At 42.8% G+C, this 15839-nt stretch overlaps 1 protein-coding gene across 1 annotated transcript in view; it reads left to right on the top strand.

Moving 5' to 3' along the window:
- LOC133395291 (rho GTPase-activating protein 21-like) overlaps nt 1-15839 on the top strand; it is a 136190-nt gene that overhangs the window by 66444 nt on the left and 53907 nt on the right. Inside the window, 4 exon segments of the mRNA XM_061664064.1 lie at nt 11372-11464; nt 12506-12584; nt 12662-12722; nt 13772-15110. Coding sequence (XP_061520048.1) covers nt 11372-11464; nt 12506-12584; nt 12662-12722; nt 13772-15110 — 1572 coding nt within the window.

Below are 15839 nucleotides of genomic sequence, written 5' to 3'. Positions count from 1 at the left end.
TCACTCACTCACTCACTCTCCCTACAACTCTAGCACTAATTCAACAACACAACTACAGGGCTGCTACTTGCTACAGTATATAAGATTAGTATATAGCATGAAAACAGTGACATCCGGTGAGGGGCATGACTGGTGAGGCACCAAACTCCTCTGGAGTCGAATATAAAAATATCAATCCAAAATAGAAGATTAGCCTATATTACAATTGTGATCTTAATCCATCCATTCTCAACACCGCTTGTCCTGTTCCGGGGTTTGTCAGCTCAGGTACAGTATGCATTAGTTCCTTCTGGGCCAAAAAGCTGAGATGTTGTCCTGAGGATTTACATTCATTCTTCACTGGTTAGCAGGTGTACATTCCATGAAGACGGCCTTTAGTCAAACAACTTTCCATATTTGGACAGGCTCTGCAGTTTGGTGTGAGCAAATTGTTTTGAAACTTCCCCAAATTTAGCACAGTCGACCAAACCACTGAAAGCTAGCTCATCAAAATGACCAAAACGAGCTTTCATCTATACACTGATGTTGTCTATAATGCTGTGGTCCGTTTCCTCGTATCCCTGTCAGCATATTTAGATCCACTGTCTGTCAGGTATGCGCCACATCCCAAAAACATGCATGGTAGGTCAATTGACATCTCTAAATTGCCCCTTGGTGTGAATATGAGTGCGAATGGTTGTTTATGTATGGCCTGCGATTGGCTGGCAACCAGTTCAGGGTGTACCCCGCCTCCTACCCAATGATAGCTGGGATAGAACGCCCTCGGCCTTAGTGAGGAGAAGCGGCTCAGCAATAAAAGGTTAGCATCCATCCATCCATTTTCTGATGGATTACGGGCAATTTAGAGTTGTCAATTAACCTACCATGCATGTTTTTGGGATGTGGGTAGAAACCGGAGTGCCCGGAGAAAAGCCACGCAGGCACGGGGAGAACATGCCTACTCCACACAGACGGAGCCAGGGACTGAACCCTGGTCCTTAGAACTGTGAGGAAGACGCTCTAACCAGTCATTCACCATGCCGCTAAAAGGTTACCAGTAATGTGGTAATGCTAATAAAATTACAGTGGTGTAAAGTCCTCTAGCAATTGAATGGCAAGAGGGAACAAGCTGTTGGAATGTCTGCTTGTTTTAGTTTGCATTGATCAATAGTGCTGTAGCACAGATTGTTCTGGAATAAAAACGTAATTAATGTGTTAAGGGGTCGGAGGATAATGTTTGCATTCACATTCGTTACCCGCGGTCTATTTCAAGTGAAACGGTGTGAATGTTACAACTAACGCTGTTTAGTTAGTATAAAGATGGGGCAGCACATTGTTGATTAGCTTACAGCAGGACAACACGTCCTGCAGAGTGGGAGTTTGACAAAAAAAGTCGTGGATCAATCTTTTTCTGAAAGCGTTGCCACAGTTATATATAGAATAAGTTCCCAATATCAGAGGCCAATATCGGGACTTTACGACAGAAATCCAAAGCAACCATACATAACACGACAGTATATAGCATGAATGGCTGAACTCATCAGATAAGCATGAATGAATTGAAGCGTGTTGAGAGAGATCATAGGTATCTTCGGGCAGGAGGCGGGATACACCCTGAACTGGTTGCAAGCAAATCGCAGGGCACATACAAACAAACAACCATTCGCACTCACATTCACAACTACGGGCAATTTAGAGTCTTCAATTAACCTACCTTGCATGTTTTTGGGATGTGGGAGGAAACCGGAGTGGCCGGAGAAAACCCACGCAGGCACGGGGCCGGGGATTGAACCCCAGTCCTCAGAACTGTGAGGCAGACGCTCTAAACAGTCGTCCACCATGCCGCCACTTATTATTCATTACAACATAATTTTGTACTGTTTGGCTTCAAACCCAGTGGTACAGTTCTTCTCAAGTAGTCTCGTAGTCAGAACTGTAGAATCAACACAATGACACAGAAATCAAGCTATGTTCTTCTTCTTCTTTTCCTTTCGGCTTGTCCCGTTAGGGATTGCCACAGCATGCCATCCTTTTCCATGTAAGTCTATCTCCTGCATCCTCCTCTCTAACACCAACTGCCCTCATGTCTTTCCTCACTACATCCATGAACCTCTGGACGTGTCCAAAGCATCGAAGTCTGCTCTCTGTCTCCAAAACATCTAACCTTGGCCGTGCCTCTGATGAGCTCATTTCTAATTTTATCCAATCTGGTCACTCCTAGAGCGAACCTCAACATCTTCATTTCCGCCACGTCCAGTTCTGATTCCTGTTGTCTCTTCAGTGCCACTGTCTCTAATCTGTACATCATGGCTGGCCTCAACACTGTTTTATAAACCTTGCCCTTCATGCTAGCAGAGACTCTTCTGTCACATAACACACCTGACACCTTCCGCCACCCGTTCCAACCTGCTTGGACCCATTTCTTCACTTCCTTACCACACTCACCATTGCTTCCACTGCAGATCACAATGCCATCTGTAAACATCATGGTCCACGGGGATTCAAGTCTAACCTCATCTATTAGCCTATTCATCACCACTGCAAACAGTAATGGGCTCAAGGCTGATCCCTGATGCAGTCCCACCTCCACCTTAAATTCGCCTGTCACACCGACAGCACACCTCACCACTGTTCTGCTGCCCTCGTATATGTCCTGTATTATTCGAACATAGTTCTCTTCCACTCCAGTACCACAGTTACTCTCTGAGTACTCTGTCATAGGCTTTCTCTAGATCCACAAAGACACAATGTAGCTTCTTCTGACCTTCTCTGTACTTTTCCATCGACATACTCAAGGCAAATAATGCATCTGTGGTGCTCTTTCTAGGCATGAAACCATACTGCTACTCGCAAATACTCACTTCTGTCCTGAGTCTAGCCTCCACTACGCTTTCCCATAACTTCATTGTGTGGCCCATCAACCTTATTCCTCTATAGTTTCCACAGCTCGGCACATCACCCTTGTTCTTAAAAATGGGCATCAGCACACTTTTCCTCCATTCTTCAGACATCTTCTCACCTGCTAGAATTCTGTTGGGCAAGCTGGTCAAAAACTCCACAGTGACCTCTCCAAAATGTTCCCATACCGCCACAAGAATGTCATCAGAACCAACTCCCTTTCCATTTTTCATCCTCTTTAATGCCTTTCTAACTTCCCCCTTGCTAATCATTGCCACTTCCTGGTCTACCACACTTGCTTCTTCTACTCTTCCTTCTCTCTCATTTTCCTCATTCATCAACTCCTCAAAGTATTCTTTCCATCTTTCCAGCACACTACTTGCACCAGTCAACACATTTCCATCTCTATCCTTAATCAACCTAACCTGCTGCACATCCTTCCCATCGCTATCCCTCTGTCTGGCCAACCTGTATGGTTCCTTTTCTCCTTCTGTGTCCAACCAGGCATACATGTCATCATATGCCTCTTGTTTGGCCTTCGCCACCTCTACCTTTGCCCCACGTCGCATCTCAATGTATTCCTTTTGTCTCTGCTCGGTCCTCTTAGTGTGCCACTTCTTCTTAGCTAACCTCTTTCCTTGTATGATTTCCTGTACTGTGAGGTTTCACCACCAAGTCTCTTTCTCTCCTTTCCTGCCAGAACAAACACTACCATTTGGAGTACTCTACTGCCTGTCTCTCTGATCACCTTGGCTGTCGTGATCTAGTCTTCTGGAAGCTCTTCCTGTCCACTGAGAGCCTGTCTCACCTATTCCCAAAAAGCCGCACAACACCCTTCCTTTCTCAGCTTCCACCACATGGTTCTCTCTTCTGCCTTTGTCTTCTAAATCTTCCTCTCCACCACCAGAGTCATCTTACACACCACCATCCTATGTTGTCTAGCCACACTCTCCCCTACCACTACCTTACAGTCAGTAACCTCCTTCAGATTACATCGTCTGCACAAGATGGAATCCACCTGCGTGGTTCCTTCTCCGCTCTTGTAGGTCATCCTATGTTCCTACCTCTTCTGGAAGAAAGTGTTCCACTACAGCCATTTCCATCCTTTTTGCAAAGTCTACCACCATCTGTCCCTCAAAGTACCTTTCCTGGATGCTCTACTTACCCATCACTTCTTCATCACCCCTGTTTCCATTACAATTGGCACCAATCACGACTCTTTTTCTGTGATGCTCAGTACTACTTCATCTAGCTCCTTCCAGAATTTCTATTTCACCTCGAGGTCACATCCTACCTGTGGAGCATAGCCGCTAATCACATGATACACAACACCCTCAATTTCAAGTTTCAGCCTCATGACGGGATCTGATACTCTTTTCACTTCCAAGACATTCTTAGCTAACTCTTCCTGTAAAATAACCCTACTCCATTTCTCTTCCCATCTACACCATGGTAAAATAATTTAAAGCCTGCCCCAAAACTTCTAGCCTTACTGCCTTTCCACCTGGTCTCCTGGACACACAATATATCAACCTTTCCTAATCATCATGTCAACCAACTCCTGACATTTTCCTGTCATAGTCCCAACATTCAATGTCCCCACATTCAAAATCTAGGCTCTGTGCTTCCCTCTTCTCTTTATGCCTAAAAACCCGCTTTCCACCTCTCCTACGTCTTCGACCCACAGTAGCTGAATTCCCACCGGCCGAATGTGAGAGCGAATGTTTGTTTGTTTCTATGTGCCCTGTGATTGGCTGGCGAGCAGTTCAGGGTGTACCCCGCCTCTCGCCCGAAGATAGCTGGGATCGGCTCTGATAAGCCCGTGACACTTGTTAGGATAAGTGGTACAGAAAATGGATGATGTGTGGATGGAATTCTTTGGGTGTTCTTTTTTTTCGTGATTAATAATCGTGATTACGATATTAATAAAAATAATGATGATTATTATTTTGGCCGTAATTGTGCAGCCCTATCATATGCCATCATTAAAAAGTATGTTGATGCTTTTGCCACTGGTCATATCCCTTGGCAAACAATAGTGTGTCACTAGCCCAACTGTCAGTGTTTTCACTGATGATGACAAATACAGCTCGTAGATCAGACTGATAAATGCTTATTGTTTGCAACAGGCGAGAGTTGGAGCTTCATCTGGTAGGTGCTTGGTTAACGTCGCTTCACATCGTCCATGCAATTGCGGACACTAAAAAATGAGCCGTCTCTGAAGTTTTGCATCAACAGTGCATCAATGCAAGGTTCAATTTGTGTAACAGTAAGCAGGGCCTCTGGTACCTTTTCTTTCATTTTGGCATGCATGCCATAAAGTTCCGATGCCATCACAGAAGCTCCGTCATACGACTGAGCAACAAACTTAGTTAAATTAAGTAAAACATTTTCAACACGACTAATACATAATTAGCTACAGTAGGAGCTCGTCTGTCATTACTCACATCACCAAATGCCACAAACACCTCCTTTACTTCACTGCCCACTTCACTTGTATGTGTCTAAACATTGCAAAAAAATACAGAAATCATTGCTTTTTTTGTGAAATCTGTTGTATCAACAACTTTTACAGCCAAAAATGGCACTGCATTCAATCTCCTTTTTTAATAATAATTACCTCACCAACTGCTTCAATCAAATCGTTCTGTATTGTGTTTGACAGGCCGGAAAACACAGTAGATGTCTTTAAATGCCTAGCTAACTGTTCATCTTTCTCAGTAAAAGCATAGTTTGACAATTGCTCCAAGAGGAAGAGGTTGGTGTCTCATCATTGCCATGAAATGCCAATCCCTGTTTGGCAAGGAAGCATCTTGCTTTAATCAAGTCTTTTAAAAGCTCCCTGTTCTTCCTCACCTACGCCTTGTGGACGCTAATGTTGAGTCTGTGCCGCTCATTCACTGCCAAGTCAATCCTTGTGGCGCCAAAGGTTTTCAGTGCTACCTAGCTCTGACTGTGAGGAGTCGATCTTTCGTGTTCGAGACGCCTCGATAAATTTTTCATGTCACAATGTCATAATTTGACAATTTAAAAAAAAAAGCAGAAACTATGGCTTCTTGTAGCAGAACTACATAGCCACTCTTTTTGATTGTCCCACTCAGGTCGAAACGAGCGGGTTACCTTGTTTTTCCCACTCGTCTGAAGCAAATACTTTAGCTGCAGAGTTGGTCTTCCTCTCTGTAATATGCCCTGTTTCAACCAAAAATCCAGTTTTGAGAAATCCTTTAGTGTAGAAATGTAATCTTCGGCGGGGAGGGACTTAAGTGAACTGAGTGATTCGTTCAGTGAACTGGTGTACTGGTGTACTGAAGAACTAAAGAGTGATTCGTTCAGTGAACTGGTGTACTGTGGAACTGAAGAGTGATTCGTTCAGGAAAGGGACTTAAGTGAGCTGAGTGATTTGCTCGTTGAACTTCTTCGTTTGAGATCCGCTAAGGAGCAATGTACGAGTACGATGAGTGATTCGTTTGCGCAAGGAACGACGTACTATGCAGTGAACGTACTCATGAGCGCTTTTAACCGCAAGTCCTGACGTCCTCGCGGGGATAACTTTTACTAGCAGCTGTTTCTTCAAGCTAATGGCTAATGTTGAGCCAGTCAAGTGCATGAAAACAAGCACACATACTTAAAGAGTCACAACCGAAGCCCGGTGTTCGAGAGTTTGCTGAGAGAGAGAGAGAGGTCGGGGATAATTTAGCTGAAGTATTTTTATTTTATTTTAAATAATCTCCCTGCCTTTCACTGCGGTCAAGCCAGCCTCCACTCATAAAGTAGCAGTCAAGCCAGCCGCCCCTAATTTTGTTCATACTAGGCATTACGGTAATAAGTCGCCAACGAGCGGCGAAAGCCACCTTCTAAATAAAAGCCTCCCAATAATATGGACGTCAATCCTCTTCAGTTACGGAATGCAACCAGCAAAGTTCATTTGAATCTTCAGATGCATTAAAAAATTTAGTTTATTTGATATCTTATGATAAATAAATGGTAAATGGACTGCACTTATATAGCGCTTTATCTACACCATCACAGTGCCCAAAGCGTTTTACAAAGCCACACATTCACACACACATTCATGAACTAATGGGCGACTGCTGCCATGCAAGGCGCTGCCAGGCCCACTGGGAGCAAATTGCGGTTCAGTGTCTTGCCCAAGGACACTTCGACATGCAGGAGCAGGGATTCAAACCTGTTCTACCTACTGAGCCAAAGCCACCCTAAAATAACCCCATTGGTATCGCAAGACAAGTCCAGATCTGTGTGACAGACCACCAAGGACTCAACGAAAAGAGGTTTGATGAAGATCTGATATTGTAGTTCAAAATAAAAGTCTCTGAAAACTGCATATTTTGCTGTCATTATCCTTGACTGAAAAAATCAGTTCAATCTTTTTAATGAGATATCGCAACACCGGTCCAGCTCTGGGGGACACTACACCGCCCCAGGTCTCCAACAAAAGAGGTCCCATCGAAATCTGATGTGGCATTTCAAAATAAAAGTCCCCTGAAATATGCACATTTCACTGTCACTGCCACTGATTTAAAACATCCATCCATCCATCCATTTTCAACACCGCTTATCCTGGTTAGGGTCACGGGACGCTGGAGCATATCCCATCTGAAAGGCAGACTACAAACTAAACTGGTCGCCAGTAAGTCGCAGGGCACATATAGACACGGACAACCATTCGCACTCACATTCACACCATCGCTGAGTGGGAACTGAACCCACGCTGGCTGCATCAAAGTCAGGCGAGTGTACCACTACACCATCAGAGACTTAATTTAAAACAATTACATGAATCTATGTCAATACTACTTCTTTTAAAAAGTAATTAGAAATAATCCTTTTTGTATCGCAACACCTTTTACCCTTCATACATGTAGGAGACTATCACAGGATGCTACTTCACTAGTGCCATCACCATTTGATGTAGTATATCTACAATCTTTAAAAACCCCAGATTGTTTTATCATTAAATATGATTTTTGGGATATCAACATTAACACTTTAACCACTGAAGTAATTTCTCATGCCAGTCTGACACTGGAAGGAAGACATGCATGGATCCATCCATTTCAACAGCACTTATCCTGTTGAGTCGCGGGGTGCTGGAGCCTACCCCTACTGAGTTCGGGCAAAAGACAGAAAAAAACCCGAGCTGGTCGGCAGTCAGTCGCATGGCACATATACTGTAGAGACCATCACTGAGTGGGAACCAAACCCACGTTTGCTGCATTGAAGTCAGGCGAATGAACCACGACACCATCAGTAACTGGAAGGAAAACAGTATATTTTAAATAGTTAAAAGAAAGACAGTTTTCTATTTTTTTTTTTTTTTTTTTTAAATCTTGATCAAACCTCTTTTGGTGGAGACCTGGTGTTGTGTAGTGTCCCCCAGAACCGAACTGGTGTTGCGATATCTCGTAATTCTTTAAAATTAATGTTTTAAATCAGTGGTAGTGACAGTGAAATATAGCAATTTCAGGAGACTTTTATTTTGTAATGCCACATCAGATTTGCGTGGGACCACATTTGTTGGAGACCTGGTGTGGTGTAGTGTCCCCCAAAACTGGACTGGTGTTGCGATACCTCAGAATATTTTTAATAACTGTTTTAAATCAGTGGTAGTGACAGTGGAATATACCAATTTCAGGGGACTTTTATTTTGAAATGCCACATCGGATTTGGATGGGACCTCTTTTGTTGGACACCTGGCGTGGTGTAGGGTCCCCCAGAACTGGACTGGTCTTGCGATATCTCGTAGAATATTTTTAATGAATGTTTTAAATCAGTGGTAGTGACAATGGAATATACCAATTTCAGGGACTTTTATTTTGAAATGCCACATCAGATATGGGTGGGACCACTTTTGTTGGAGACATGAGGTGGTGTAGTGTCCCCCAGTACTGGACTGGTGTTGCGATAGCTCATAGATTTTTTTTCACAGATGTTTTTCAGTTATGGGTAATGACAGCAAAATATACAGTTTTCAGAGACTTTTATTTTGAAATACAATATCAGATCTTCATCAAACCTCTTTTAGTGGAGTCCTTGGTGGTCTGTCACACAGATCTGGCCTTGTCTTGCGATACCAATGGGATTATGTTGGGGTGGCTTTGACTCAGTAGGTAGAACAGGTTTGAATCCCTGCTACGACTGTCCGCATGTCGAAGTGTCCTTGGGCAAGACACTGAACCCTAATTTGCTCCCAGTGGGCCTGGCACCGCCTCGCATAGTAGCAGTCGTCCATTCGTTTATGTATGTGTGTGTGAATGTGAGGCTTTGTAAAGCGCTTTGGGCACTGTGATGATGTAGATAAAGTGCTATATAAGTGCAGTCCATTATCATGTATTTTTCCTAAAATATCAAATAAAGTAAATTTTTAATGTATCTCAAGATTCAAATTAACTGTGCTGGTTGCATTCCTTAACCGAAGAGCACTGACAGTCCGTATTATTGGGAAGCTTTTATGTTGAAGATGGCTTTCGCCGTGAATTGCCTGACCTATTACCGTAATGCCTAGTATGAACAAAATTAGGGGCGGCTGGCTTAACTCCTACTTTACGAGTGGAGGCTGGCTTGACCGCAGTCGCCTTTCCTAGTTTACAATACATGACAACAACAACGCATAGTCCTTCAATGAACGTGTTGAGAGAATGTGAATCTCGGGGATGGATCATTAACTGAAAGAGGTAAGCAATTGAATGATTTTTGTGAAAAAGAACTCAACGACTCGGTGAACGAATCTTTTGAACGAATCTTTATAATGAACTGATTCGAATGATTCAGTTCACTCAAAAGAACTACCATGCCCATCACTCTATTCTACGTATTGCACCAATGGAGCTCAGCACTGCCACCTGTCGAAGCTGCCACCTGTCAAAGCAGTCCTCCCGTACTTTCCAAGCTCACTGGTGAATTTTTACTCGCGTTTTTATGGCCGATCAGAAAGACTAAATATGTCACACACGTTCATTAAGTATTTTAGACAGACTATTCAACATCAACATGTGCGGTATATGTGTGATAAAACATGTATGTTGGCGATATAAAGAGAGACTGCAATGGGCATGCGTCAACTGCCTGCATCAGTTTGTGTATAGCTGATTCAGGTACTTGGGGCGCACTGCCTCTCGTCTATGTATTTGAACAGAAAATACTCAAATTCAGCTATTTTAACAATGAAATAATGGATATTATTGGGTTGAAAAAGAAAATCAGTACAAAGCATGGACCAGAGAACTACATTACATCCATCCATCCTCCGTACTGCTTATCCTCACTAGGGTCGTGGGCGTGCTAGAGCCTATCCCACCTGACTCTGGGCGAGAGGCGGGGTACACCCTGAACTGGTCGCCAGCCAATCACAGGGCACATATATACAAACAACCATTCGCACTCACATTCACACCTATGGGCTATTTAGTTTCCAATTAACCTACCATGCATGTTTTGGGGATGTCAGAGAACTACAATGGAAAATAAATTTATGTAATTATTATGAGGTTGTTGGTTTTTTTTTTAAATTTATTTTATTTTTTTTACTCCTCACATGCAGGGGTATTTAATTTAGAGAGGGAGGGGGAAGCTCTGCCTACCCTGACTGCACGTTGCTGTTTGAAAAAAAGATAAAGGAGGAAGGAATGGTTTTCAATAATATATTGAAGCATAGCTTCAGTTGTGTTACGTGGATATGTGGACTGTTACAAGAGTTTTATGTGAATGACTGTCTTTGAGATCCTGAAGGGCTCCAAGCACGCAATTCTCTCTTTCTCTCCTTCCACTGGCATCACCACCCGACTCCAGTCTGATGGTAGTAGAGAGTAACAAGATTGGACCGAACCATCGCAAAAAAATGACAGTTGGCGACTCACACCCACACATTGAGCAATTTGATATACGGTCGCCCTGAATGACGAGCCTGTATAGGATTTAAGGCCACATATAGACCTGTCACGATAATTACTATACGGACTTATTGTTCGATGAATAAAATGGACATGATTGTTTTTCTGGACTGAATTAATTGTCATTTACATGCATGTTTGTTGCGCTACTTGTTGACTGACCTCGTCCGATCAGTCAACATGCTTGCTTCTGTGGTAGGCAGGACTCACACACTCACACACACACACACACACACACACACACACACACACACACAAACGTCCAGTAAACTTCACTAAACGTCAAAACCGATCTGATACCTCGTAGCTTCCTGTGAGTAACAACTGACTCTCAAACAAGTAAAACAAAACGGGACCACTACAACTTCTAAGACTGCTACTACCATATGTTTTTCCCCATCTCATGAAATTTTAATGCCACCCAACATCTTATGCCCGAGCCAACCAGACCAGACCTGTCATTATTGAAATAATTCTGGATCAAACTGTTAATCAAGGTAAAACGTCTGGTTTTAGATGTTCTTTTTAGTTCAGGCTCACTGGCCATAAACTTATTGTATGTGGATGTTTGTGTGTGTTTGACGCAGGTGCTAAGAAGTCTCATTTGGATGCAATGGACACCATTTTTGTCAAGAGCATTCAAGAAAATAGCCCTGCTCATCAAGCTGGGCTGTGTACCGGTAAATGCACCCATAATACTGTACAGTACAAAATTATTGTTTTGTACTTTTTTCGTGGCCTAAAATGTCCAGTACAGTACAGTTATTGTAAATAAATATAAAAAAGCTTGAACATGTTTGAAAAGTTCAAAATTGTATTCAAACTTAGCACGCTGGTGTGCTTGTAGGCGTAGTGACTAGTGGTTAAGTGAAGGCGAGTCACTTTCGTGAACTGCAAGGAATTAGTGCGCTTCCTGTCTCCAAATCAGTTAATTAAATGCCATAGATGAACAACTTGACCAAAAAAAAAATGTTACTGTACCAAATATAGCATGTTCCAGAGTGCAGCATGGCTCTCTCTTTGCGCAGAACATGTGACAATAGAACTTCTGCCATCATGGCCGCCACATGAGAAATAGATAGAACTGGATCTAGTCATATTGTATATCTGTGACCCGAAATACGTGTGTCCCAGTCTCTGCCTATATTGCGCCACAGCACCAGTAAATAACAGCGGCCAATTCTGGAAATAACAAACTTTGTCAATGGCAGTTTAAAATTAATGTTTTAATGTTTGACAACTGGAAACTATTTTTTGACACATGTACTGTTCAGACGGTACGTTACTTCCGATATCCGTTAAATCGTGGTCCGAGGCTCCACTGTATTTACAGTATATGCAAGCAATTAAGTTAAAAGTAAATTTTCCAAAATATCTCCCTTTTACTATGTGTAGAACATTGTTTTAGATAAAGTAGCAAAAATCCCTCCTTCTACCTTGTTGTTGCTTGTTAGCGTCTTTCCTGAATAAAGCTTTTGATGTGGCTACAAGTGTAGTCATAGCAGTTTCCCGCGCTGAGTGAGACAGTGGAAAATCGACCACCCCGAACACTGAGGCGGGTAGAGCAAAGTTCACCTGTGGCAAAACGAGGCTTTAGCACATATTTTTTATATTCATGTAAAAGTACAGAGTACAAGTACATTTCGGGTAAATTACCAAAGGCAAACTTTTAAAAATAATTTATAGAGAGTGATGTTTATGTGTGTGTGCGTGCATCTCAGGCGACAGGCTCGTGAAAGTGAACGGGGAGAGTATCATAGGAAAAACCTACTCTCAGGTGATTAGACTCATTCAAAACAGGTAAGTGCAAATGAGTCATAAAATATTTTTTGTTTACAGCATATCTGAATAATGTTGATTATGTTCCTGCGTTGTAGTGAAAACAATTTGGAGCTCTCTGTTATGCCAAAAGATGAAGATGTACTGCAGTTGGTAAGTGTGAGTATTCCTTTTGTTTTTTCTTTCCTTCTCACTTCTCGTGTATCATAATGTGTCACAATAATTTGGACGAAACTACCACAATGACAATCATTATTTGTGCATATTTACACCAAATACTGTGTTTTAAGTTACAATACACAAGTTAAAAAAAAACGACAAATACAGTCGGGTCCATAAATATTGGGACATCAACACAATTCTCATCTTTTCGGCCACCACAATGGATTTGAAATGAAATGAACAAGGTGTGCTTTAACTGTAGACTGGCCCAGCGTTTTGTGAGCGTAGGTTTCGGGACAGAACATACGGTACAACTAAGTCAGCCAAATAGGAGGGCGATAACCTGTGTAACATTTAAAGAGTAAGTAACAGAACCTTAAAATCGCATCTCAAGTGGACTGGGAGCCAATGCAAGTTGGCCAGTATCAGGATAATATGATCAAAGTTTCTCGTCCTCGTCAAAAATCTAACTGTACTCACTGCAGGCTTTTAATACTAGACATGAGAAGACCAGAAAGCAGCCCGTTACAATAGTCTAGGCAAGACGTAATAAATGCGTAGACTATGATCTCTGGGTCACTAGCAGATAGGATGGGCCGTATCTTAGCAATATTGTGAAGGTGAAAAAAACACAGTTTTGGTCATATTCCTTATGTGCTTTTGAAAGGAGTTGTCAAATATAACATATTTATACAAGATATATTACTGACCGCTTTTGTCAAAACTCAGAGTGGTCTCCTTTAACAAGTGGCTGTGTCGAGCAGGGCCAATAATCAACAGCTCAGTTTTCATCAATGTTATCATCACTGGCCTTTATTTTTGTTTTTGTCCAATTTATATTTTTATCAGAACAAAATATAAATAACTAGTCTCAGTAAACATTTATTATATGAAACTTTCCCAGCTGACTTTGGGTGGGAGGCAGTATAGATAGATGTAGAAGCTAGTTTGACATGAGCTTCTGCTTCGATGCCCTTTGAATGCTCCTTTGTCACCCTTCTCGACTTACGTTAATAAAACTATACCTTCACTCTGTCTGTCCTTAGGCGTACTCCCAGGAGACCTGCTTGAGAGACAATGGGACATTTTTAGTGAAGGACCATAGCCTCCCTGAGCCCCCCCTTCATTATTGTTCCGCCAATCCCAATTCCATTGCTTCACAGCTAAGCCACAAACTTCACAGTGCCTTTGACAACTGGCAATGCAGACCTATCCCGACACCTTCACTAATGGACAACCACCATGTTGTTGCTTCAACAAGTAACTGTACAAGATCGCCGAAGGATGCCAGTGATAACTTTGTCACAATGGTGCGACACCGTGGCCGCTCCTCTTTACCCATCAGTGCACTCGACTTTCACTTTGCCAACCATAATGCTGCCATAGCCTCGGCAACTCTGCCTCCACCGCACAAAATCGGCCTGCCAGCCTCGGGTCAAATTTGTGCTTATTCCTTCTGCCACCAAGCGTTGTCAGACTGGCACAGCTGCCAAGTTGAGGTTGCTGAGCACCCGTCCCCTTGCCACAGGAGTGTACCTCAGGATTGTTTAGCAGTGCAGGGATTGTGCTCTTGGCCTACATATGCTGCCATTGTCTCTCCAGAGACTAAAAGGCGAGAGACCGTCTTGTGTCATCATCAAGCTCATGATTCCTACTTGCTTGGGGAATGGAGTGGTATTTCAAGACCGGGAAGAGTGTCATGCTCAGAGAGTTTGCTGGCAGCATATGCAAAGTATGAATATAACTACGGCCGTTCCATTGAAACTCTAGAAAAAGCCTCTGCAATTGTCCCATTGTGCTCAGACAGTTCTTCAAAATTAATACAAGAAAAGCATCAGAACACTGCAGGAGGGCATGAGCACCAAATCAAAAGAGCCTTCCATTTAACTGTGTCCTCCACAGTGCCTCCTTGTGGTAAGCAATCAGGTCAGCCGGTAGCTGAACCCCAAAAAAGGGGAGTGACTGATGAGTTGGTGGGTTACGAAAATGGCAGCCATTCAATGTCCCACGAAACTTGCAGTCTCCCCGAACATGCACAGACTTTAAGAGAGCCAAGCAACTGTGGCCCACACTGTAGTCCAGACAGCAGAAGCAGTGCTGCCACGAGTGAAGTAGAAATGGTGACACAACCACAATGGACTACCACCCTAATTCCATCAGAGGATAAAACTCATATGGGGCGCAGTGGAGATGTAATTTCCCCAATCACTCTAAAACAGCCATTGTGTCACAGAACCCTTGTTCAAACTCTTCCAAGTCCCCAGTCACCTGACACACTGAGTGAAACCCCCTCATCTGTCTCTGGTGGTCCTGGCTCCAGTCGCAGCAAAAGTGTCAGCCTGGCGCAGCAGGCGTACAACTCCCTGTCCTCCATTCCCTTTTTAGGTTTGTGTTTTGACTTTGTTAATTAGCTTTTTGTCTCGATTTTGTCCATAGGATAGGACTAATGTTTCCATTAACACTATCCTATGGTGTCGCACGCGCACACACAATCACTAAATCTGATCAGTAAACAGCTTCTTCATGAAGTCATTTTTAGCAAATAAAGCAAATAATGTTTCTGTAGGGCCCAATGCATGTGTTGTTGGTTTTTGGGCAGTTAAAAATTGAAATGGTGGCAGGTGAGTGTCGACTCCCATATATTATAATTGATTTTATTTTATTTGATGTTCATGCTCTGATTTAAAAAAAAAAAAAAAAAAAAAAAAAAAAAAAAAAAAAATCTGAAGTTACTCTTTACTTGAGTAGTTTTTTCATTGAGAACTTTCTTACTCAAGTAAATATGTGGATGACGACTTTTTACATTTACTTTTACATCCATCTATTGTCTGTACCGCTTTATCCTCACAAGGGTCACGGGTGTGCTGGAGCCTATCCCAGCTATCTTCGGGCGAGAGACAGGGCACACCCTGAACTGGTCGCCAGCCAATTGCAGGGCACATATAAACAAACAACCATTCACATTCACACCTAAGGGCAATTTAGAGTCTTCAATTAACCTATCATGCATGTTTTTGGGATGTGGGAGGAAACCGGAGTGTCCGGAGAAAACCCATGCAGGCACGAGAGAACCTGCAAACTCCACACAGGTGGGGCCAGGATTTGAACCCCGGT

This window comes from Phycodurus eques, chromosome 19 (assembly GCF_024500275.1).
Source record: "Phycodurus eques isolate BA_2022a chromosome 19, UOR_Pequ_1.1, whole genome shotgun sequence".
In the NCBI taxonomy this organism is placed as follows: Eukaryota; Metazoa; Chordata; class Actinopteri; order Syngnathiformes; family Syngnathidae; genus Phycodurus; species Phycodurus eques.
This window is presented reverse-complemented; position numbering and strand designations above follow the sequence as displayed.